Raw genomic sequence first — 25,512 nt, 5'->3', positions numbered from 1 at the left:
CATCTACAAAGTTTAAATCAAAGAGTTAAACAGTTTTGAGGAAATGTAAGCAAACCCCTCCAGACGCGACAGACGGAAACATAATAGTGACAGCAAGGAGTGAGATAATTTGTTAGGGTAAGGTCTTGCGAAGCCATAACATTAGGTTTGCGATGAAGTACAAATTGTAAAAGTCACTCGTAGTACCTATCCTTTTTTACGGATGTGGAACTTTGATTGCTGATAATGAGAGGAGAATGCAAAGAACAAGTTCCTAAAAGACTCGTTTACAGTCTGAGCAAACTAATCTGATAAGGCATGTAATCCGACCGAAACTTTCTCAAAGGTGGTCATTCAAGGTATTTTGGAGGAAGATATGCAACGGTAGCCAGAACGAACTGCGTTATGAACATAGAGTAGTCATCGTATTCAGGACCTGCTCACCTTTGCCATAGACTGAGCCGTGGGCCTTGGCAGCGGCCATTTCTATAAATGTTTGTTATCTCTCAAAGACCAGTAAATGAGGGAAAGAGAAACGCTGGATTGCTTTTAGAATGAAATAGAGAAAAAAATTTTTTTTGCTTCTCATTATCTGATTGTCACTCATAATTTATCAACAAAATTCATTCATAGAGTATTTCTGCTCACAGGTATGCATACTACTGACATTTTCTGTTGTAGTCGACCCAGGGAAGCCAACTTTGGAGAATTGTAAGCGTGAAGCGCGTGAAGGGGACAAAGTTAGGTGCGTATGTTCAACACAAAATGAAGGCAGCCCCCCGCCAGCCATTTCATGGAAAGGGCAGGGAAACTCTCCAATGCTTCTCCTGAATACTGTCAGACGTGAACACAGCAAGACCTACACATGTGAAATGATTTGGGGCAACCGAACAAAAACGGTCTCCTACGATCTCAGTGTGCTAACGGACTCATCTGTTTCCGTCCGTCTTACGACAACCGGTAAGCCATTTAAAAAAAAAACCAACTACTTTTTCGCTTCAGACATCTATTGGTTAATCTTTTTGTCTTTCCCATGCATATGGTACCTCGATTAAAACGTATTTAAATTGAATTCTAACTTTTATTTTAACGTAGAAGTGTATTTTCCTGCTATTTATCAAAACCTGTCTTGTTACAAATGACTGTCTTATTTAAAACTGTTAAAACGCATAAAGATAAAATCTGATTTCAAAAAAGATAAATTATACAAAGATTTGTTTCTTTCAAATAACAAACATTTATTAGCCGTCAACCTTCAGAAAAATATACATTTGATAAGACTTTAGGAGAAAAATATTAGCATGGCCGATGAATTGTTTAAATTATTATCGTTTGGTCTTTTTAGAAGGCATCGATGAGGTCGAAAACGAGGAAAATAATATTGCCTCATCACTACCGACCGAAGTCATAGTAGCTGCAGCGGCTGCTGTTCTGGTCCTCATTGTAGCTACCACAGTCATCGTCATTATTATCATTCGTAGGAAAAGCAAGTATTTTTTTCACTTTGATGAAACAGTTATTGTGTTACCTTTTGAACTGACGACTGAAAACTGTGTAAGAGATATTTAATATACAACCAATACAAATAATGCTGATGATGATGATTATGGCGATGATGACAGTGATGGCAAGGGATTTGTCAAGCAAGCGTTAACACATTCATTTGAAAAAAATTTCATCAGTCTATTGCCATTTTTTAAAATTAATGCATTGCCAAAATTCACAACAGGAAGAAGAGAATTGCAGTAGTATCTACAAAGAAGATTCATATTCTAATATATAATTAAATTAATTTTTTACACTATGCACACACCTACCTCAATTTGACTATGTCTACATTTTCTGATAAAACTTCTTTCACATGTATCTTTGGTTTGAGATATACTTTTTGTGTTCTTCCCCATTTCCTAGTATTTAATATAATGTTTTAAAACGATCTATCAGTCACTCCTTTTTTGTTTATTTCTAATTTTGTGTTACTATTTTATTTATTTTCTAGATACATCTAAGAATTTGAATCTTTATGATGTGGAAGTAACAAGTAATATCTGCTTGCAGGAAATCTGTCTGAAAGGACAGGATCGAGTTCTGGACACAGTAAGGTTGAGCTCATTGACATGAGTAACGACGGTAGGACGGAATCCAACATGGTGTGCGATAATTATGCTGAAGTGATGAACTCAGTAAGAGATGAAGAAAAGTCAACAGAGCATGTCGTCTATGCAAATACAGGGACAAACGAAGGGAGACAAACTGTAGAGGCCGCTCTGTACGGGAACGTGGAGATAAGCCAGGGAAGGGAAACAACTCAGGTTGACGTCTATGCTGTTGTCGAGAAGAACAAAGAGAGACAATCTGTGCAGCCTGAGTTGTATACTTTGGTAGATAAACAGCATCTGAAGGGAGACAGTTCTAGATTTCAGTGTGAGAGGGAATCCACCAGCCAGGGAGACGTCTACGCTGTCGTCAACAAGGGAGCTAACTCTAGCAGTCATGCTTTGTCTGCTCCTGCAGAAGAAATGTACGCCCAGGTGGTGAAATCACCCAAATAGTGGCTCAGCATCACCATATCAGTTTTGTTAATATATTCTTACATGTAAAGTTGTATATATATAAACACGCCCCAAATACTTTTATAACATTTCTAAGTAACTAGTCCTTTGGAAAAGAAAAAAAATCCACATAAAATAAAATATACACAAAGAATTGTAAAACACAAATGAAGTTTTACATTTTGCAAGCAATCTTGTTAAAGCTGTTGTTAGAGTTTTTGTTTAAATTTGAGCTTCGAGAAGATTTATCTATTTACTACTATTTATTCAATGTATATGATTTAACTACAGTGTGTGTTGTCTGAATATCGCATGATTATTTTAGAGATAGTTGTTGAGAGAACACATAGACCAACAATTTCTCTCAAGCTAGTGATGAAGTAAAAAAATTAGCACTAATAATGCATTTATTATATATACATTCAGGAAGAGGAACACTTTTGAAACTCATTTCAATAGCACAATTATACTTTGTATTTTGCTGGCTATGTTTGCTCAGTATAAATGTGTTGAATAAAATGAGTTAAATGATTATACTACATCATGGTATGCAATCTGCCTGTTCTCGGTCACAGACACTTGAGACTAATTGCTGGTTTCCGACTTTTGATGGACGCCATCCACACATCAGTGAATCAGTAACAGTCTGTTTAAGGGGAGATAACTGCAGGAGTAGTAGGCACGTTACTCGCTTAAAAACAGATCGTGTTCAGGCTGTAAAAATATCATAATAGTCATTAATTTCGTGGTAACTCTTTCTTTCTCTATAAAACTATGAACATAAAAGATATAGCATGAACATCAAAGTTACCTTAATTAAAAATAGCTTCCCTTGCCACTTCAATGTTCCGGAACCTAAGCTGGTGTGCGGTGGTAAGGAATACAGGTGAGGCATTTACGTGAGAGATTTGTGGTATCTAATCAAACAAATGCAAAAATGCAAAAAAAAAAAACCCTGTTAATCATACAATAAAGGATCAAATTAGCAAGGGCATGAATGAAAATGAAGAACGGAGGAGTGAACGGAAAAGTGTGCTGAACTATGAAATATCTTTCTTTCAGATAAGGTTTTTAAGACCAAAATGAAAGTCTTCTCATATAAACCATATTGTTAAAATCTCTAGCATGTCGACTAACCCTTTTATTTCTAAGGAGATACTCGTAAAAGACAAAAGATTTTACCGAGAACAGGGTCTTACAACAGTGCCGTGGATCCAAAGTTTAATTAACACTTTAGTACGCCATTGGGACGCCACTTTCTGACGTTCACTGGCCGTTCACTGGACAAATCAGGGACTTGAAGACACTTTTCCACACACACACACACTATCACATCAATTTTCTCAAAAAAAAGCTACAATAAAGACGCATACGAATAAACGCACACACGCACACAATGCGTTTACGCATTTACATAAAGCATGCTCTTCATGGACAACGTGGAAACATCATACAGACGTTCAACAAGTGTCTTTCTGTACATCTACACTTGTAGCCAATGAGTTAGTCACGTGACAGAGGTCCTAAGCGATTTTAGTAAATTCGAGAGATGTGAAGTGTCTCAACACTATCAAAGCTATTGAGAAATCAAAGAGGCATAGATGTTAAGGAAGAATAAAGTCAGCCTGAGAACTGACAGGAAACACATCACTCATAATTGCTTTAGTTACGTGATCTTGGTAGCAAGAAGTACATAGTGGTGACTGCAGCTGTCCATTTCTGTTATTTGTTTGTGCAGAAGACATTTTTAAGTGTAAGTCGCTTCTAGAGAATGACTCTCAGGACACAAGAGCAAGTCCTTCTTATTTTGTCAGCGTTTGCTTTGTTTGATGTCGGTAAGTAGCAGAATATAGAAGTCCAACGTTAATATTGACAAATTTTTCTATGTTTGAGCTCAGTTTTGAAAAAAGACGAGGTCTTCTGACACACTTGTAGAGTCAAAAAAACTAAACCCAACAAATAACTAAAGTCTTGAACATTTGCTCTTTAAATCATTGAAATAATTAACCCCCAAATATTTAGGAAACAAACATGGAGTATTAGAAAAAATTTACACATCAAAACTCGTGAAAGTAAATCCACAAAAGGGGCAATAACGACAGCAAATAGTCTCGAGTGTAAACTAAGATGATACTTCGCCATTTTGACCAGTCGTAGAAAGGACAAAGAAAAAGTCTCCCGTACAGGGACACAAACACAAGAATATAATACTCACACAAACGCACTACAATACCACTTCGTCCCTCTTTGTTTAAGTTAGCAGGAGAAAAATTCACGTAGACATGAAAACAAGTCAAAATAGTAACAAATGAAACTTTAACTATAAATAGTTTCTAATGTTTAGCAAAAACATGTGTAATATTGGGAATATATAATTCTGGGAAACAGGGAACTTTTATATTAGTTCAAAGAAAAAGTCCGCTTTATAGTTCTTCCTCCCGTTTTTACAAATATTGCCTTTAAGGGTTAAGATTACAAAAATTTAAATTAAGAAATAGTCCTTGAATATGTTAGTTTAGCAGGTTAAACAGAATAAGGCATCTGAACGCTTTTTGAACTAAATACATTTAATATTGTGAACTCTAAAGCAGTTTATTAAATGATTTTATAAGTGTCCTTAAAGTCCCTTTGTCACTTTTTCAAAGGGCTGCATCTAAAATGCTCGCAGAAGATTAATACAAGAGAATGGTCTCTGTACTTGGTTTGCTGGGACAAGACTAAAGGATCATCTGACAAGTGTCAGTGGGATGTTGTTAACATGACGGTAAGGAACGCACACACGCATAACTAAGACTTCTTAACATAAAGTCAGACTTAAAATAATTAAAATATTAATATTGTTTAAGAAAGGTACATGCAGTGTTGGATTTCACATATCTTTTACTTTTCTTCTTTCTACTAACAGGCAAGCATGAAAAGTATTTTTCTAGTTATCATTCTTGATTAAGTCTTCTTCTGTCTACAGACTCATGTTCGTGTAGAGGCTCCTCAGACATCACCCTCTCCTGATACATTTTTCAACTGTTCTGGAAAATTCTCACTCCCGTTGTCTACCGGAGAGTACATCTACCATCTCTTACTTCCTACAGAGACCTGGCATAACGCCTTTAACTTACGAATTGGTGAGTGACACCAACTGTGACACCACGAGGTTAGGTTTAATGTTAGATACCGAAAAGGGAGTTGACCTATAGAACTTATGTGTAGCGATGAGCATATTGTATTATTTTAAAGTAGAAGACTTATCTACTATATGTATATACAGCGAGAGACATAAAAAATTTGGAATTTTTATGTAGACGACCCAGGGAAGCTGACCATGAAGAATTGTAAACATGAAGTCAGTGAAGGAAACAATGTGACCTGCGTATGTTCAACACAACGGAAAGGCAACCCTCGGCCAGTCATATATTGGGTAGGACAGAACACATCTTCCACTCTACACCTATATGAAGTCACAGGTGAAGACAACAAGACGTACACGTGTGAGATGATCTGGGGGAACCAAACGAAAACAGTCTCCTACAGGTTCCTAGTAAGAGGTATGTTTATCTGTCTCCTACCTTCGAGAAACGACCACAGACCACGAAGATGACGACTGTCCTTCTCATCCACCTGTTGTCATCTCGGTCCACTTCTATCCACATGTACATGCTTCACATAGTTCACACGTAATTAAAATTCAATGAAAGTAGTCAGACGTGGATTTTAGTTGAGGGTTTCAGTAAAATCGGATCATGTCCTTTTTCTTATTTGATGTTAAGTTGTGATATTTTCTTATATCATTGATTATTAAGGTAAATGGTAAAGTGTTTAATGGTTTTGAGGCTAGAGGAGCTGTAGCATTAGTGGTTCACTGTGTCTAAGACACGGTATATGGAAAACGGAGCCAAGCTTTCCTTGCCCGGTCTTTACCTCTCCTGATAATTTCCATCCCGGTTTCTGCTAAACATCATTTAAGACCATTATAAATTATGACTTAATAGTTAAGACTTTGATGTAGAAAAGTGTTTATATATAAAAGTCACATTCAAAACATTTTAAATAAAAAAAAATATATTTTGCTTGACTGAAGGTGTGTATATCATAATGTTATTGCTTTTACTTTCCGCACATAACACTGCGAATACAGTTGTTTAGTTGTGCTTCTCAGTTGCCTGAAGCCAGTTTGTTTTTCTGATAGCAGCATTTTGCGCGGTGGTTCTTATGCAGTTCTGTATGACTTTCCATGGGTGGCTGATAAGGCTTATGTTTATTTTTAGTTCTGATACTGTTTGGTGTTTCATTTTTAGGGGAGAGGTATGACTGAGTCCATTCTTTGGACCATTCCTTGCATTCCTAGACTCTATGGCAGAGTACAATCAAGGCATTTATAGTTTCTTTACCACTTTGCTTGAGCAGCTCAACAGGCAACTCTAAATTATAACAAACAATTGCTCAGAATGTATGGTAGATAGCTGCCGTAACGCGAACCAGTGACGAGAAAAGGAAAAAAAAATTATTATTTAAAACGGTACAGTTAAGCCGAATCCTCAGCCAGAAACAAAATTGGCAATGATGGGACTGCTACAAAACTCTACAGTAATCCAGTGGACTTGATAATTGTCAGACAACAATCTTGTGATAAGAGTGAAAGGTGAGTAAACCCACTGACTCGTTTTCTTGGAAATATTGTGAACTTTAGAGAATATTGTTTCAATAATCTTACAATTGTCCTAAATTTTCTTGTCAATGAAGATATGCTGCATACAGATGATGACACCCTTGATAGATTACCGAGCAAGTTAATTGGAAAATGTATCTAATTATGCTGGTTTTTCAAATAATGATTTTTAAAAAAACAGCCCTTTTGTGGCCTTGCTTACTTCATGCAATGAAATTCTATATGCATTTGCTGATTCAATATTTTTTTTATTCGTTTAGTAGGTGGGCAAGATGACTTTACATTAAATAAAGCCACTTTGCTGCAGTCATTGGGAGTGAAGTATCAACGTTTTTTTTTATTTTATTAGCATACTACATTACAATAATATTTAAGTATTACATTAGAGTATGCAAGCTGTCTATTTTCGGTGACAGACACTTGAGATTAATTACCAGTTTCCGACTTTGACTGGGTGTGATCGATGACAAGTACTCAGTGAATCAGTAAATGTCCTGTGAAAAATAATAAAAGGAACTCTGCACTGATTCAAAACTTGAATGTTTTTAACATGTTAAACATCATGTAACTTAATCATTATAGTCATTTTTCCATGTTTTCTCTTTTTTTTCTATCAAGAATGTATATAGCTATATCATGAACATATAAATCAAAGTTACATAAACATAGGTCTTCATTTCCCTCTCATGATCGGGACCAAATCTGGTGAGAGATGTAGGTGCAGTCTGATGCAAACAAATGCAAACTAACCAACTGTTAACCATACTACAAAGACTCACAAATAATTATCATCACAATAATGGCACCGGGGTATACATTAGCCCAGTGCATAAATAAGAATGAAGAACTGAGGAGTGAACGAAAATTTTTGCTGACTTTTGAAATATAAAGGGGAAGATTTTGATTACGAAGTATAAGTCTTATACTCGGGGAGAAAACATTTGAGTAAAATTGTTGGTTCTGACTAAATCTTTCTGTCGTCAAAGTATACGGTTTTAAAGCATGAAAAAAATTAGGAAGGAAACGTTTTTCTAAAAAATTAAAGCACGACTTTGGCTACATGTCAACTGTTCTGTGATCGGCATCATCCACATTTACTTTCCGTTATTTGAACTCAACTTCAGAAGTTGGCAGGTCACGTGACATGACAAATCCGGCAGTTCGACACTTTCTCGGTCGCGACTAAACACACACACACACAGACACACAAACACACACGCACACACGAACACACTTACACACACACACACACTGTGTTTCCGGATTTATAGGAAACACTCACTTCACACATCGAACATCAGGAAGACGTGTGAGGACTGTCTCCACTTACTGAAGCCCACGATTTAGTCACGTGACAGAGGTCCTAATCGTACGTAACAGTTTTAAGAAATGAAGCTCCGTCTCCACTCTGAGAAAACTTTTAAGAGATTAGTTAGGCATCGATGCTAAAGAACGATGAAGCCTTGAAACTGACTGCACAAACCTCTCGTCTCTGACTTGTGAAGCTTAAGGAAACCTCTATCTGTTTGTTAGAAAATATGACACAACGGTGACTGTAGTGTATAGTTGTGATACTTGTGTGTGAAAAAGAAAACTCAAAGTGTAACTTGCTTCTGGAGAATGTTTCTTGGGACAGAAAAGCAAGTCCTTCTTATTTTGTCTACGTTTCTTCTGTTTGATGTCGGTAAGTAACCAAATGATACATCCAACATTAACATTAATTAACAAACTGAAGTCAGTGAGGCAGAGAGATAAGCGTTTGCTCTTTTAGTCATAGAAACTATTCATCAACTAAATATGTAAGAAACATTTATAAAGTGTAATAAATGTTTTATGTTTTCTAATATCCGAAGCATTAGTCTCATTTGGCACTGGTATTATTGTTGATGAACACCATACATAAGGGACATTGCAAAAGTCGAGGGTAAGCAAGACAATCTGGTAAAGACAACCCCTATCTGACAATAACACAGAACCTAACCTGCCAAGTTGTCAGGTCCAGGGACATTTTGATGGTTAACATGAGAGAAAATTCCGACATCTCCCTCACAGACTGTGACAATGGCTGCCGACAGTGAACAACAGACATTATCTACTTCATTGCTCATGTCTCTCACCTCAAACAAGGCACAGAAGGAGCTGAGCTCACAAGTGGATCATTATATTTTACTCGTTCTTTTGTGTTCTACCCATCAAGAAGTTTAGACCCCTCTATTCCCACCTTGTATTGTGCTCACTAATTTGCTCTTCTACCTTCTTTCTCTAATCTAGTCTAGATGTTCTTGACTTTGCATTGAACTCCTTGTTTTCTATTACTTTTTGTTTATCCGCATGCATAAATCTTCTTTTCTTTGAGACAGTGTTTAGTTCTTTACCCAGCCATGATTTGTTATTTTAGACAGCTTTAGGTCTGCTAGGTAGGAATCACAGACTCCTCACAGAAGGTGATGTGAGAAGTGTTTGTTTCTGACGGATAATATAGATTGGCTTAACAGCTAGTGAAGAACAAATAACAGCCAGGGTCTGCCAAGAGGAGGGCGGTAATTGAAACGGGTGGACATTTCCAAAACACCTTTCAAGGATCAAGGAATCTGCTTAGGAGGGTGGGGCATGTCACGTATTGATAGAGACAGAGAAGCTGCTTGCTAACATCCTAGGGGTGAAGTCCCTGAGCAACAAATGCTTGAAGGTCTACTGATCTCGTCACGGCTCGGTTATATGTGAACGCAATGTGCTCAACTGCGAGGATGATGTCTGGACCGGGGACATGGCTTAATATCTCTGTATCCTTCTAGTACATGTGACATCATATGTTAGCCATGCTTCAGTAAGACAGAAGAGATTACAACGTCGGTAACATACATCGAATTTAGTTAACGCCAAGAGGTCGTATTATTTGTTGTAAAGAAAGCACACATTCGACACCCTCTCAAATCTGTTTCCGACCCCTTCTCTAAATCCTCTCAGACTTTATTTTCATTTCCTGTTCCTTGTCATAATGTCCCTGAAATCCACAGACCTGACTTGACATCCTCTATGGCATTCTCTGTGACATAAGCAGTCACCTAGCTAATTGACCTAGGAGAAGCAATGGATACAATTTAAAAACACAAATAGCTTCGAATGTTTAGCACTAATGCGAGCTTTATGGGCATTACACCACTCTGAGAAACAGGACATAAAGGTATTAGTCAAAAAGTGACTTTCCCAACCGGAAGTGTTCGGCTAAAATGTGCCAAAACAGAAATAGGCATTGAGTTCGTTAGGTTAGCAGGTCAAACAGAATAAGGCAGCTTTGCTTTGTTTTACCTAAATACCATAGGAAGTTTAGATATCACGTATCATTTAATTTTGTAAAGTTTAAAGAACCTTTATAAAAAAGTTTAGAAATCTTTTAAATGCTACATTTGGTCTCTTTTTAAAGGGTTGTCTCTGAGATGCTTGCACACGACTGATACAAGAGAATGGTCACTGTCCGCGGTCTGTTGGGACAGGTATCATAATCCACCTATATCATGTCAGTGGTATGTGGCTCTCGAGAAGGTAAAGAAATCACACACACTAAGACGTTTTACAAAAAGAAAAAATACAAACCAAAACTTCTAGTAAAGATTTAAGATAAACTTTAATATACATAATATTATATACTATAATAATAACAAGAGCAATACCGTGCATGGTGTTAGCTATTAGCTACCCACTTCGCACAACAGACATACACACACCTACCCCACTCACTCACACACACACACACAAACACACACACACAAATTGTCTAGTTTTAAATTATTTTAGAATCAATAATAATCAGAACATGGTATTTTGGACTCACTGGTCCTTACGAAACAACAGTGGTTATGGCGCTGCTAAAGACTGAAAAGTTCAGCCAGTCATATGGAGCAATGGCAGACCATCACTTCGAGTATGTGCCATACACAAGTCATTGGAAAAAGGACTAAATCATAAAAATATAAAGCTTGCACTCTTCGTTATTGTATGTATACATTTTTATAGTTATAAAAATGCAAACAAAACATAGCTTCTCTTTTACTGTTCTTCTTTCTGCAGCCAGGGCAATCTGAAGACCACGTTTTTAATTACCATCCCTGATTCAGTCTTCTTCTGTCTACAGAGAAATACTACTCGTGTAGAGCCTCTTCAAACATCACAATCTTCTGACACGTTTTTCAACTGTTCTGGAAAATTGCCACTCCCTTTGTTAACTGGAGAGTACAGCTACCGCATGTTACTTACTAAAGTCAAGTGGGAAAATGCCTTTAACTTATCAATTGGTGAGTAACACCATCTGTAGCACAACGAGGTGAGGTTTGATGCTTGATACTAAAAAAGGATATGACCTTTGAAGTTTGTAATTAGTAACAAGCAAAGTGAAAAGTGAGATAATCACACTTGCCTCATCATCCTGTCTTGTTTGTGCCTTATTGTCTGCTTAATACTGAACTGTTTGTTTTTATAAGATTTACTGCACATAAACAATGTGTGCGTGAAATCTCTCTGCGAAAGAGTAGAGTATCTGGTCAGTTAAAATGTTTGCTAGTCCTCTATTCTAACTGCTAATCGACATAGAAAACATCTCTCACTTTTGTCGGAGTCCAGCGATCTTTTTTTTTATTTATTCATTTATTTTTCTAGTCTCGCATGAAGCGTGCATAGATTTCAATACTCTGTTTATTTGTTTTTATTGCATTTATTTTTTATTTTTATATTTATTTTTTCTCACACAAAACTAATGTTGATTCTTCCTCCCTTTCTTTGCTGGAATGCACCGAGAATAACAGCACACATCGTAGAAGATCTGGTGGTCACGTGAACTGAGTTTCATGATTGAAATCTGTTTTTAAATTAGACGAGAATGTGTTAACGTATCTTTAACTCGAAGCCTTATTTACAAATAATTTCTTCGATATATATATATAGGCATGTACAAAATTTGTACTTATTATGTAGACGACCCAGGGGAGCTAACCATGAAGAACTGTAAACATGAAGTCAGTGAAGGGGACGAGGTGGTGTGCGCATGTTCAACACAACACGAAGGCAACCCCCCGCCAGTCATATCCTGGGTAGGGCAGACAACATCTTCCACCTTACACCTGTATGACGTCACAGGTGAAGACAACAAGACATACACGTGTGAGATGATCTGGGGGAACCAAACGAAAACAGTCTCCTACAGTTTGATAGTAAGAGGTAAGTTATCTGTCACCTACCGTACCGCGACGATCCCTCACTACGACGACGACAATGATGACGACGACGACTGTCTTTCTCTTCCTCCTTTTCACACCTCGATTTCCCTCACATCTGCATGTGTGTGCTTAACGTCTTAGTAGATAGAGGTGGACGTTTTTAGTGAAGGAATTTAGTCAAATGAGATCATGCCCCGCTTCTCTTCTTGAACTTAAGTTGTCATGCTCTTTCTTTATCATTGGCAAAAGTAAATGGTAAAGAGCTGATGATGATGATGATGATGATGATGATGATGATGATGATGATGATGATGATGATGATGATGATTTGATTTTTGGAAACTTGGTTATATGCATAATCTATTGGGACTTAACAACTTCCCTTAAAGTATTATAAAGTTTAAAAGACACATTTGTACAGAAAGATGGTTTTGCTATCAGAACCTATTAGTGCACGATAAATATCGCATTGATAATACTTTGACAATAATGTAACCTTTCAGTGTTTTATCTTGATATCTTTTGTTAGCAAGGGAAGAACAAGACGGCAGGGAAGAACAAGACGGCAGTTCTTCCACCTCGGTCATCTTCATTATTGTGGCTGCTGTTCTAGTCATCACTATAGTGACCACAGTTATTTTGATTGTCATCATTCGTCGAAAAAGCAAGTGGTTTCCTATTTTAAATAATTTAAAAAACAAGTTTTTGTAATGTTTTGTACTGTGATTAGAAGATTGCTAAGACTTTTTCACTATTCCTCCCCTAGCTAGCTTAAAAACAAGCCAAACTAATTTTCATTCACCGAAAAATATTATAATAACTAATGACAATAAACATGATAATAAAATAACACTCACTCACATAAAAGATTTCACACATCCACCAAGTCTTTTACTCTTCGTCATTGGCAAAGGGAATGTGTAGGGTCATTGTCAACTGAGACATAATCATATCTTTTTAGGAAAATTTAATAAATTGTTTTTGCCTCATAATAGGAAGAAGTGAAACACAGCAGAGCGCTAAGAACAAGGAGCAAGGTACGGCTTCTGAAAATATATTTGAATTATTTTTTCTAAACTATCTTCATCTATATGTATATCTATATAATAAAAATATGTATCTTTCATCTGTTTGTTTGTAGCTTCTGCTCTTTTTTCTGTTTAGTATTGTACAATACCACCATTGAAATCGTCTATCAATAAATCAGCCAAAGTTATTCAATGTATCAATGAGTTCTGATTGATTTCAAAAGTATTGGCGGTGTGTAATATTTAGCTGAATATGTATAGTGGTAATAGTTGAATTTATGATTACAGGCATTTTATCGCAACACTCTTCTTCATACTCTGGTCACGGTGAGGATGAACTTATCGAAAACAGATATTACGGTGGTTTTGACATCGTCGATGGGGGAGATTTCAAGAATGTAGGAGATGACTATGCGGAAGTGATGGAGGCGAAGTCAGTGGAGCCGGACCTGTATACAGGAATAGAGGAAAACAATGGGAGACAAACCACAGAACCTATTCGTTATGTGGAGGCAAACAAAGGGAGACAAGCGGCACAAGTAGAAGTGTATGCATGTGTTGAGAAAAACAAAGAGAGACAACCAATACAGCCTGAGTTGTATGCAACTGTAGTGAAGTTCAGTGGAAAAGAACAATCCAAGACAGACAACTCTAGACTCCAGAAGGATTTTGCCAACGAGGAAAATGTTTACACCATCGTTGACAAGGGAGCTAAGCCGGAAAGCCATGCTCTCTCTGCTCCCATTGAAGAAATGTATGCTCAGGTGGTGAAGTCACCCAAATAGTGGATACCATCACCAGTATATTAAATGAAGTCACTTAAGTAGTGGATAGACTTATCCATATATTTGAATGATCACTTTAATAATGGATACCAAAGCTTCAATGACCACGAAACCAGTCGTTTTTTAAATGCACATATTAGAATTCCTTCAATTTTGTCTGTAACTTTTTTTTAGTTTTGCATTTTTTTTTCATTAGCGCCTACATTTCTACAGAAATAATTGCACCCCGAATGCAACATCAGACAGACATTGTGAACACAGATCGCTAACATGGGTGGTAACAGAAAATCCTAAACACACTGCAACGACTAACCGACTCATTAAAAAAAAATTATGGTTGTCAAACTCTTTTTTTCCATACATAATAGCAAGTATTAATTGTTCTTTTCGACTGCTTTAAAAGATCATTTGTGACAACATCATATCAAAAACATAATGTAGTGATGAGTAGTGTGTATTAACACAGATTTCCTGATTGTTAATTGAGATTTTATGATGTGACTGGGCTCGACTCGCACTGCATCCGTTCAGCAATGGTGGGAAGTCTGTGTGCCAGGAGATAAAGGAAAACTCTACAAACCAAAGCCAAAATACTGATGAGAACTGTGATAGCGGCCAGGTTTTAAAGTTTCAGAACACGTTCTCAAGTTATTCTCAGTTAATATGTTTAGTTAAGATTTTTTGCCTTAAAATTTCAATAAATCAACCACATATTCTAGCGAAGCATCTGATGGGTGGGTTGTGGGGGTTTTTAGTCATACATCTGAGCAGAACTCGACATTAAATATCAGGATGAATCACTGACAGACTGCTAGCGCGTATATTGAGTCATAACTTTCATTGCCGTGACTCATGGACTTGCTAAAACACATTTTATCGCTACTAAAAGTACTTCAAAGTCTTTCAAGATTGTAATCAACTTCATTAAAAATTGAACTTTAAAAGGTTCTCACCCTGAACAGACTTTGAAAAAAGTAATAATATTAAAGTTTGAGTCCTTCGTTTCCTACAAAGACAAGATTTTCGCCCTATAAAGGCTCTGAAAAAAGAACAAATAATAAGGTCGAAGTTTGAGTCCTCCGTTTTCTGCAAAAGCCTCTTTCCCAACAAAGAGTATTGCAGCCCACCTTTCAAATATCACAATAAAAACACGCCATTTTAAGATGTTTGTCACAGACATTTACTCTCGTGGACTCCTAATGAAGATAAGACATCGCTGCCATCCATCAGATGATGAGCAATAATGTTTGTAACATTATAATGTCGGCTCACAATGTGCAATCAATAAGTTTTGAGAGGAAAATAAAAGATTTTTAGACTCCTAACCTTTTTAATGGGTAGAGAACGTGGTTTTAACAGAATTGTGTGGTTTGAAAGTAAACTTTCAAAACAACAGAAACATTAAGGATGAAAACTATTTTGTAAATATTTCCACAACAGTTACAGCAATGTAGTACAGTACAGCAGTATGGTTCATTACAACAATATTCATGTATCACTGGCCGCTGGATAAACCAGAGTTCAAGACACTTTTCCTCTCTCTCTCTCTTTCATAAACACTATCACACAAATTTTTCCAAAAGACCTCACAAACACATGCATACGTATCCGCATAAACGCATACACGCGCACAATGCGTTTACGCATTTATACAACGCGTGCACTTCATGGACAACATGGAAGAAACATCATGCAGACATTGAAAGAGATTTTCGCTGTGCATATCCATCTGTTGAAGCCAGTGCGTTAGTCACGTGACAGAGGTCCTAAGCGTTCTCAGTAAATTCGAGAAATACGAAGTGTATTAACACTGTCAAAGCTGTTGTGAAACCAGAGAGGCATGGATGTTAAGGAAGAATAAAGCCAGCCTGCGAACATACTGAACCAATTAAACCGCTCATAATCACTCTTGATACGTGACTTATAGCCAGGATGACATGGTGATGACTGTAGCTGTTTATTTGTGTTGTTTGTGTGCTAAAAAGATTTTCAAGTAAAACTAGCTTCTGTAGAATGGTTCTCGGGACACAAGCGCAAGTCCTTTTTATTTTGTCAACGGTTGCTCTGTTTGATGTCGGTAAGTAACGAATGGAAAATTTCAACCTTAATAGTAACAAATTTTCCTATGTTTGACTAAAGCTTTGAAAATGGCATAGAGACGACATCCTCTTACATACTAGTAGTGTCAAAAAAAATCAATCTAAACTGAAGTAATGTAGCAGAGATAAACGTTTGCATGCTTTTTGAATCATAGGAAAAAAATTAATCACCAAGTATTTACGAAACGGTCATGAAATATTAGAAAACGTGTCGAAAGTCGTGAAGGTATTAAATCCACAACAGGATATACCACGCTGGCAAAAATAAAATTTTATATAAGATAAAGATAGTTCGCCGTCATGTTCTTACAAATATTGCATTGAAAAGTTTAAGTTAAAAAAATAAAAAAGTAAGAAATAGTCATTGACTACGTTAGGTTAGAACAGACCTGGGCAAACGCCGGCCCGCGGGCCGGATCCGGCCCGCCTCCTGTCTCTGACCGGCCCGCCCGCTGGCCCGCCCACCAGTAAACTATAATACAGTATTGGGTAAAACTGAGTTAACTATATTAGTCCGGCCCTCTAGAACCATCCCAGTTTCTCATCCGGCCCCTTCGGAAAATTAATTGCCCACCCCTGGGTTAAAAGATTGAACAGAATAAGGCGTCTTTGCTCTTCTTGAACTCAATGTACTCATTTAATATTGTGAACTCTAAGGCAGTTTAATAAATGAGTTTATAAGTGTCGCTAATGTATGTTTTGTTACTTGTTCAAAGGGTTGTCTGTGGAATGCTCGCACATGACTAATACCAGAGAATGGTCTCTGTACGTGGTTTGCTGGGACAAGTCTCAACAATCATTTGATAATTGTCAGTGGGATGTTGTTGACAAGACGGTAAGGAACACACACACACACAGACGTCTTACAATGAAGTAAAACGGAAAAAAATTTAAGTATTAAGAAGTGTTTAAGAGAAAGGTTTAAATATACCATAATTCATGCTATCATGGTGGTGGTGTTGGTGGTGGTGGTGGTGGTGGTTGTAGTGATGATGATGACGATGACGACGACGATGATGATTTTCTAAAATAGTATGAGTCAACTTTCGGGATAAGCACAACAAAAAACTGCAAAGTTTAGTTAGCTATATGGAACAAATTCAGGTCATAAGGAACTGAGGAAAGTACGACGAGTATTAAAGTGCCATACACACATCATCATGTTACCAGTGAGACCCTAAAAGAGAAAGAAACAAATGTTAAAGATAGAAAGTGTGCACTCTTCGTATCTGTATGGCCAATGAAAAGAATAATAAAATTTAAATTAAAGGTAGATGCAGTGCAGGATTTCTCTTATCTTTTACTTTTCTTCTTTCTACAGACAGGTAAGCGTGAAGATTACGGTTTTTATTTATCATTAATGAACAATGTTTTTTGGATCTGCAGACTAATACTCGTGTAGCGGCTCTTCAGACATTACCGTCTTCTGAAAAATTGTTCAACTGTTCTGGAAAATTGCCGCTCCCGTTGTCAACTGGAGAGTACAGTTACTACCTCTTACTTCCTAACCAGACCTGGCACAACGTCCTGAACTTAACAATTGGTGAGTGACACCAGCTGTAACATCACGTGGTTAGGTTTGATGTGTGATACTTAAAAGGGAGATGACCTGCAGAACTTATTGCGGGGATGAGCTCAGTGTATTATTTCAACAAAGTGAGATAATCACATTCACCACATAATCCTATCTTGTTTGTGTGTTAGTACCTACTTAATAATAAACAGCTCTTTTTATAAGACTTACAGCATATGACAAATGATTCTGGGTAATAATTCTGTGGAAGAGTATATTAAATGGTCAGTTTAAAGGTTCTTTAGTGAAGTAATCCAAATGCCAATCACCATAGTCGACACTTACTCAACATTTTCTACTTTTGTCAGACTTCCGTAATCTTGTATTGTATTATTCATTAATTTTTCTAGACTCACATAAAGCATGCATAATTTTTCTCCATTATCTTTATTTAAAAATATTTCTTTGACACGAAACTGATATTGGTCGTGCCTCGCTTTTATTCCTGGTGTGCGCCAAGAAGAAAAGGACGAATCTCAACAGATGAGATGGTCTCGCAAACCCGCCTTTGCTATTCTAATAGGTCTTCAAATTAGACTAGAATTATTATTAAAACATCTCTTAAAGTAGAACCTTATTGCCATGTATATTATAGACACACACACATGCACTCATACAAAATTTGTACATTTTATGCAGACGACCCAGGGGAGCTGACCCTGAAGAACTGTCCCCGTGAAGTCAGTGAAGGGGACAATGTGTATGTTCAACACAACGAGAAGGCAGGCCACCGCCAGTCATATCCTGGACAGGACAGACATCTTCCACTCTACACCTGTATAAAGTCACAGGTGAAGACAACAAGACGTACACGTGTGAGATGATGTGGGGGAACCAAATGAAAACAGTCTCCTACAGTCTTCTAGTAAGAGGTAAGTTATCACCACGAAAATGACGACTATCTTACTCTTTCACCTGTTTACATCTGACCTTATATCAGCATAATTGCTTTACATATTTACATATAATTGTAATGGAATGAAATGTAAACAGACGTGTATGGTTTTAGATAAAAATTTCCGTAAAACCGTATTAGGTCCTGTTTTCTTATTTGATCTTGTTGTTGTGATTTCATATATCATTGATTAAGATAAATGGTAAAGTGTTTAAAGGCATAGAGGTTAGAGGAGCAGTAACATTAGTGGTTCACAGTGTCTAAGACACGGTACATGAAGGGCTAAGCCAAGCTCTCCTTCTATCATTTTTATCTCCCCTGATAATTTATATCCCGCTATACTCATCGACCCCATCGTGTATACCCGATATAGATTTACCTTTACCTTTTTAATTTGTAATATTTAATCATAGATTGAACGATTCTTTAGTGTAGCTGATGGTAGGCATACGTTTAAAAAATCAAATTAAGACAATAATAAATACTTGTATTTAACGAATTGTTTATATAAAAGTCACATTCAAAACATTTTAAGTGACAAAACACTTTGTATTACTGAAGCTATGTATGCCATAATATTTTCATTCACGTGCAAAACATTGCAAATGCGACTATAAAACATAAACAAAATGTAATGCAATAGGATCTTGATGATGATGTAAACAAAAGTAAAAAGAAAAAACACTCACGGGAACCAAAGGATGAGTATTCAATCATGAAAATATTGTATTGGCCAATCGACAAGGTAAAAGGGTATAAATAAGAGCTAAAAAAAGGCAGATTGAAAAGATATTACGGTCAGGTTTAATATACCACATCGCATGAGTTCTTCCCAGGTGCGATTTCCCTTTTAATCCGTTTGGAAATGTATGTTTAGATTATTCGAAATAATACAAAAGAATCTTCATAGGTACAAAACACGCAGTTTAATATTAGTGTTTCCAGAGTCCATCAGAAAAATCTATTTCATTAAGAAATTTATTTACGAGATAATGCATTTATAGCTGCGTTCCCCAGCAAAACATCAAAACCAACGAAAAGAAATGAATTACAAAGTAGCTACTTCTCCTTCTTCTATGTCCTGACCTTTCTAACGAGTTACTGACGAAATCAGACAAAACTAGACACAGTTACAAACACAAGTCAATTTTTTCTGTCAGTATATGTCGATAGGTTCATTCACTCACACACTCACACACTTCGGTTTTCCTGCCTTCATCAGACACTCTAAAACCACAAGAGGGACTAGATGACACTCGGAAGCTGACACCGTACTTCACACGTGGTCGCCATGACACGCCAATGGCGTCCGAATCCGTAAAACTAGGAAGTCGTCCGTGTTTCTCACTTCACACAAACAGACTGTTGTTTGTAGAAAAGTCAATCAGTAAATTCTCTGCATAAACAAGTTGAGTGACTAGCAATGAGCTAGGCCATTTCCACAAAGTATGAAATGAGAAAGGTCTAGATACTTGGTTCTATGTGATAACATTTTATTACTTTTTGCTAGTTCGTACGAGGAACTCCATATTACTACCATTTTTGAATGTCTACACTAAATGAAAAATGATGTATACAATGATGATAACAATAGTAATAATAATAAAAATGCGAAATTTGTAAAGCGCATTCTTACACTCCTAAGGAGTGTGCTTTTAAGAACAAGAACGAAACATGGACAGCATGCAATGGACAGGAAAAAATAGGGACAAATAACAGTGATGATGATAAGAAAAAAGATGACAACAAGGCAGACCACGACGATAATACTGATGTTGTGGATAATGATGACGATAGTGACAAACAATGACAACAAAATTTGACAAACAATTGCGCAAACGGAATCGTGCCAGAGAGCCGTAACGCGAACCAGTGACGAGAAAAAGGAAAAGTTTTATCATGTTAAAAGGAAATGTTAAGCCGAATCATCAGCTACAAACAAACTTGGTGATAATGGAGTTGCTACAAAACTCTACAGTAATTTACTAGACTTGATAATTGTCAGACAACAATCGTGTGAAGAAAGTGAAAGGTAAGTAAAACTACTGAATCGTTTTCTTGGAGATAACGTGGACGTTAGCGAATAATGTTTCAATGATCCTGCAAGAAGTGTCCTTAATATTCTTTGCAATGAAGATATTATGCATATAGATGAAGACTTCTTTTATATATTGCCGAGCAAGTAAACTGAAGAATTTCTCTAAATATGGTGGTATTTTAAATATTAATTTAAAAAGAAATAAGCCAAATGTGGTCATGTTTACTTCACGCAATGGAATGCTATATATTTATTCACTGACTCAGTATCTTTCTCACTCGTTTAGTAATATACATTTTTTTTTAAATAACTGGGTGCCATGATATTGTGATATCAATATTAGTCTTTAACTTCAGCCTTTGACTGCTTTTCTTGTGTTTCAGCCTTACAACTGGATGATGATGGGAAAATGAGAAAGTTGCCTTAACTTCCGTTTGAGTGGTGGGGTAGGGGGTTTGGTTCCTGTTTTGGTTGCGGTAAGGACCGTAAGAAACATTTCGAATTAATTTTTTAAAATTTTTAATAGATTTTGGATAGATTTTTCATGTAGCTACTGACATATAACTGCTTCTGGTAAGTACACACTGTCATCACACAGGTAAATATTTTTTACTTTGTAAATATGATATGACTGATAAAAAATCCAATACATCCAAGTGCCATAAAGACATTTTTAATATGATATAACAGGTAAATTTGTGTTGAAGTTCTTGGTGAGACAAGCAATGGTGTGACAGTTTTGGGAGGCAGTAATGTGAGCAAGGCATGCATTCTATTTTTGTGTATGTTGATAAATCATGCAAAAATAATAACACAAACTTCTCATCATGTTTTTAAATAGTATCAAATATGCATTATCTGAAAAGGATATTTAAGATAAACAAGGAGTTGGTTATGGGCAGGCTGGTGCACTGTTGCTAACAACATGTTAGTAGATGTTATGCTCAGAATTTTGTTACAGGCATGAAACCTATTAGGCCCGTGGTGTCTTCAATGCCTAGAATATGTTGTGCTGAACCATACATGATGGACTTGCCTTCTTTACCTCCAGATGTCTCACCTTAGCTTAAGCTGCTTTTTTTCATAAGAGTTTTACACTTGTCATTTTGCTCATTGGCATATAAACAAAAAAAAAAAGAGAAGAAAATTTAATGATTTAAAGAAAAGTTAACATTTATTTGTAGCATAAAAGTAAGCTCAGACTTGATAATGATCATGATTTAATGTTACTGAGTAAACTATTTACCCTCTATTTAAAAAAATGTTTTAAATGTATTCTTATTTTCTAGGTTAGATCAGTCAACAGAGATTCTGCAGCATTACACTGGCAAAATCACATACCTGTCTTTTATTTCTCCACACATTTTTTATTCTTACATTTATTGGAGTTTATAGAGCTACATTTGAGGACCTACTGAATGATGCTTTAACATGATGCCAACATATCACCAAACCACACACCTGTGAATCAGCCCCCGTTGTTGAACAATGGATATCCCCTAGCGACACAAACAGGTGAAAGAATTACATGCAAGAGGGTGCTCAAACACACAAGAGTGCTGAAACTGAAATACGACCATTGTGGTCAGCTTATTCTAATATCATCAAACAAGTTTACAGAAAAAAAGCTAAAACCACAGAACGAATTCGTACAACTTACGAAACTAAACTAAATAAAAGTAAAATTTTATAAAATCTCTAAAATGACAAATACTTGTACTTTATCCTCATAGTACATGTTTTTATGCTCGCATGTGGACAGAATACTGTGAGTGGACATCAAAGAAAGACATACTTGTAAAAGGTTTGTGCAGCTATTTTGTGCAGGTATCAGAATGTCACGTGACCTCAAAAGCAGTTTCTTTACTTACTTGAATAAACGTTTATTCTACATGCTTATCTGTCATTTTATGTCCCCTCCTTAACACTTTTTCTGCTTTCTTCTGTCGAACTGTCTTTCTTAGATTTAAATTTTTCATTGCAATAAAGGTTTTTTTTTTACAGGCAAACTTTACAGCAATTTGCTTAAACATACACACGCAAGCGACGACACTTCCCTTCTCTCGTCCTCTCTTTCTCGATCTTTCTCACGCACACACACACAACAACACACACCAACCAACACACACACACACATTTAACCACCAGATATACAAGGTTTTTCCTTTTACACAAACTAATCACTAATATGTAAACTAATCACTTGATGCATCTCACTTACATTTATATTTTTATACCTGTCCGTGTTATCTTGTATTTCCCCAAAGAGTGAGTTAATAAGTGCCGCAACAATTTTTGTAAGTACAAACCTATGTACTCTCTGCTTACAATATCGTGTGTGTCACTGGGATCCATATAACTGAGGGCATCTACTTAGAAAAGGCAATGTCAGCTTGTTAGCGCTGTCACTATTCACTTTGAATAATGCCTAAAGGCACACCTAGGTATGAATTAATCTGAAAACACAGACACAGACACACTGAACAAAATGATTCTGAATATAGCAAAGAAAAGAAAAGATAAATTATGTGGTGACGAGTATAGCGTATCAACCAACATTCAACCTGCCAGTTCTGGCTTAGATTTTCTGATAATTGAGCTGAGAATTTCCCATGTGGCTGGATATAGCAAGAGCTGCATCCGGATTGGAGCTGGTGAACAGTCTGTGTGTCATCACTTACATGAAGACTAAAATCACGAATGATAACACATTTACTGATTGAGAGATGGTGGCCAGTTGCACATCCTGCGACCACTTTAAAAGCCAGCAGCCAGCTATCTAGAATAAGAGTAAAATTAATTATTGACCATTATACAGTTATTACTATTTAATTGTTGTAGGAAAAAAAAAAACCATTAAAGTCAATTTATCTGAATTGATACTTCCTGCCACAATCAGCTGTCAATGGGCTATCTCTATGAGGCTTTTTTGTTCAACACTTCAAATAGAATCCTTATGCTGCACTTTTTTAAAATATTCTTAATTACCTGCTTGAGCGGAGTCTTTTCGCTGGCCTAAAAAGTTCTCAAGTGGAGAAGAAGAGGAAGAGTCCAGAGGACCAAATCTGTCAACATTATCAGCAGTATGTGACAAAGCAAGTAAATTACACACCAAATATCCCTTACCATACAAACGCTCTGCTTCTTGAACAAATAAACATGAAAGGTTATGAGCCTAGTCAGCATAGTTCACACACAGCCCCAGACTTGCAAGTCAAACAACAGCAATAAATATGAGAAGACTATTATACTGCCAATAAGAAACTTGGCTTTTAACACTGTTTTACCAGTAAACAGATGGACCTGTAGAAATCCTGTTGCTTTCCAACGATAAAGTTCACACAATGACCTCCACTTTCGTAATCGCAATTTATTTGAGGAAATTCTGACAGCTCCGAATTCTTTGCATTGTTACCAACTAAAGAATTATCAAATTAGAAGAGTTTAAAACTGCTGAATCTGACTTTTACTTCTGTGTGAAAAACTTCCGCATTTATTGCATTGATGCGTTTCTTAACTTGTACTCTTATCTTTCTTCTCTTCACATGATATTTTGCACTGAATTTGGACATTTCTAGAATTAAAATTTCAATAATAATGCTACTTTACAGTATATAAATTATTCGTGCTGTTATCGAAGAGTCAAACACATGTATGGGTACAGCATAGATCGATGAAGTAGCTTCTCTGTTGCGAAAAGTGTAGAAAAAAAAATATAAATGGCGGGCATGCGATGCGCACATGTAGAGCGCTCTTCCGGTCGCTATATATAGTCTGGCGGCCATTGTGACATTGGCAGTTCGCTGGTAAAGCTTCTTTAGCCGGAACTGGCTAAGCTCACACTGATTCCTTTGCTGGTGTCACAGCTAGGGTCCGCATGCAATTCCTTTATATCCAGACCCAAAAAAGTAGTTATCATTGCACTATGCTGACAGAAGCTCACAAATTCACAGACTCGCTGTAAACAAACACAGACCAATAGTCTGTACACAAGTCCTTCTCACACTCTTTCTTTCTCTCTGTCTCTCACAGATGTGTGCTTTCATTGCACATAAAAGTCGTCTAAGCTTTAGAAACCATCTTGTACCAAGACTGGCACAAACGTTTTCTTTAACCTGAGGCTATTTTTAGCAAACATTACTTTTTGAAAGAGTTTTCGTTTGAGTGTTCAAATAAAAGTAATAAAGCATGATGGTCTGTGGGTGTGATTTGCAGGGATCCTTTGGTAAACTTCCAGCAATAAAGTACGTGATATCAGCATAGTACATTACAACAATATACATATTAATATTTCAGTATGCTAGCTATCTGTTCTTTGTGATAGACACTTGAGACTAATTGCCAGTTTCCGACTTTGGCTGGATCCAATCCACGACTAGTTCATCAGTGAATCAACTACAGTATTTGTAACAGGAGATAAATGCTAGCTCAGGAAAACAAGTGGAAACAGGACTGATTGAAAACTTGATTATCTTCATGCTGTTAAGCATTTGAACTCCCATAACTGCATCACCTTAGTAATTTTTTTCATGATAATTCTATCTTTCTCGATCATAAAATGTGTAGACATATAACATGAAAATATAATATATACCATCAAAGTTATATAAACATAGCTTTACGTGCACCTACTACGATTAGGACCAAAGCTTGTGAGGAATGTAATCGCATGGCAATCAAACAAATGCAA

General features: G+C 36.5%; 2 protein-coding genes across 12 annotated transcripts in view; both read left to right on the top strand.

Annotated features, from left to right (window-relative positions):
* The window catches only part of LOC112568675, a 104,860-nt gene that overhangs the window by 40,686 nt on the left and 38,662 nt on the right, over window positions 1-25,512 (top strand). For 4 of the 11 annotated variants that reach the window (XM_025246096.1, XM_025246092.1, XM_025246097.1 and 1 more), the window contains exons 5-7: window positions 661-939; window positions 1,325-1,465; window positions 2,038-3,070. The exons of 3 other annotated variants lie outside the window; for them this stretch is intronic. In XM_025246096.1, coding sequence (XP_025101881.1) covers window positions 661-939; window positions 1,325-1,465; window positions 2,038-2,531 — 914 coding nt within the window. In that variant the 3' untranslated portion in view covers window positions 2,532-3,070. Of the gene's footprint in view, window positions 1-660; window positions 940-1,324; window positions 1,466-2,037; window positions 3,071-4,222; window positions 4,367-5,176; window positions 5,296-5,496; window positions 5,654-5,830; window positions 6,074-8,452; window positions 8,879-10,618; window positions 10,738-11,326; window positions 11,487-12,162; window positions 12,406-12,933; window positions 13,069-13,399; window positions 13,442-13,720; window positions 15,549-25,512 lie in introns of those variants that run through there. 4 more of the 11 variants (XM_025246091.1, XM_025246090.1, XM_025246101.1 and 1 more) reach the window with 4 other exon arrangements.
* LOC112568683 lies at window positions 15,758-22,728 on the top strand. The gene is made up of 4 exons (XM_025246115.1): window positions 15,758-16,294; window positions 17,033-17,151; window positions 17,703-17,859; window positions 18,529-22,728. The coding sequence occupies exons 1-4, from the start codon at window positions 16,231-16,233 to the stop codon at window positions 18,711-18,713; spliced, it is 525 nt and encodes a 174-aa protein (XP_025101900.1). The 5' UTR covers window positions 15,758-16,230; the 3' UTR covers window positions 18,714-22,728.

Source organism: Pomacea canaliculata, linkage group LG7 (genome assembly GCF_003073045.1).
Source record: "Pomacea canaliculata isolate SZHN2017 linkage group LG7, ASM307304v1, whole genome shotgun sequence".
NCBI classification, from domain to species: domain Eukaryota; kingdom Metazoa; phylum Mollusca; class Gastropoda; order Architaenioglossa; family Ampullariidae; genus Pomacea; species Pomacea canaliculata.
This window is presented reverse-complemented; position numbering and strand designations above follow the sequence as displayed.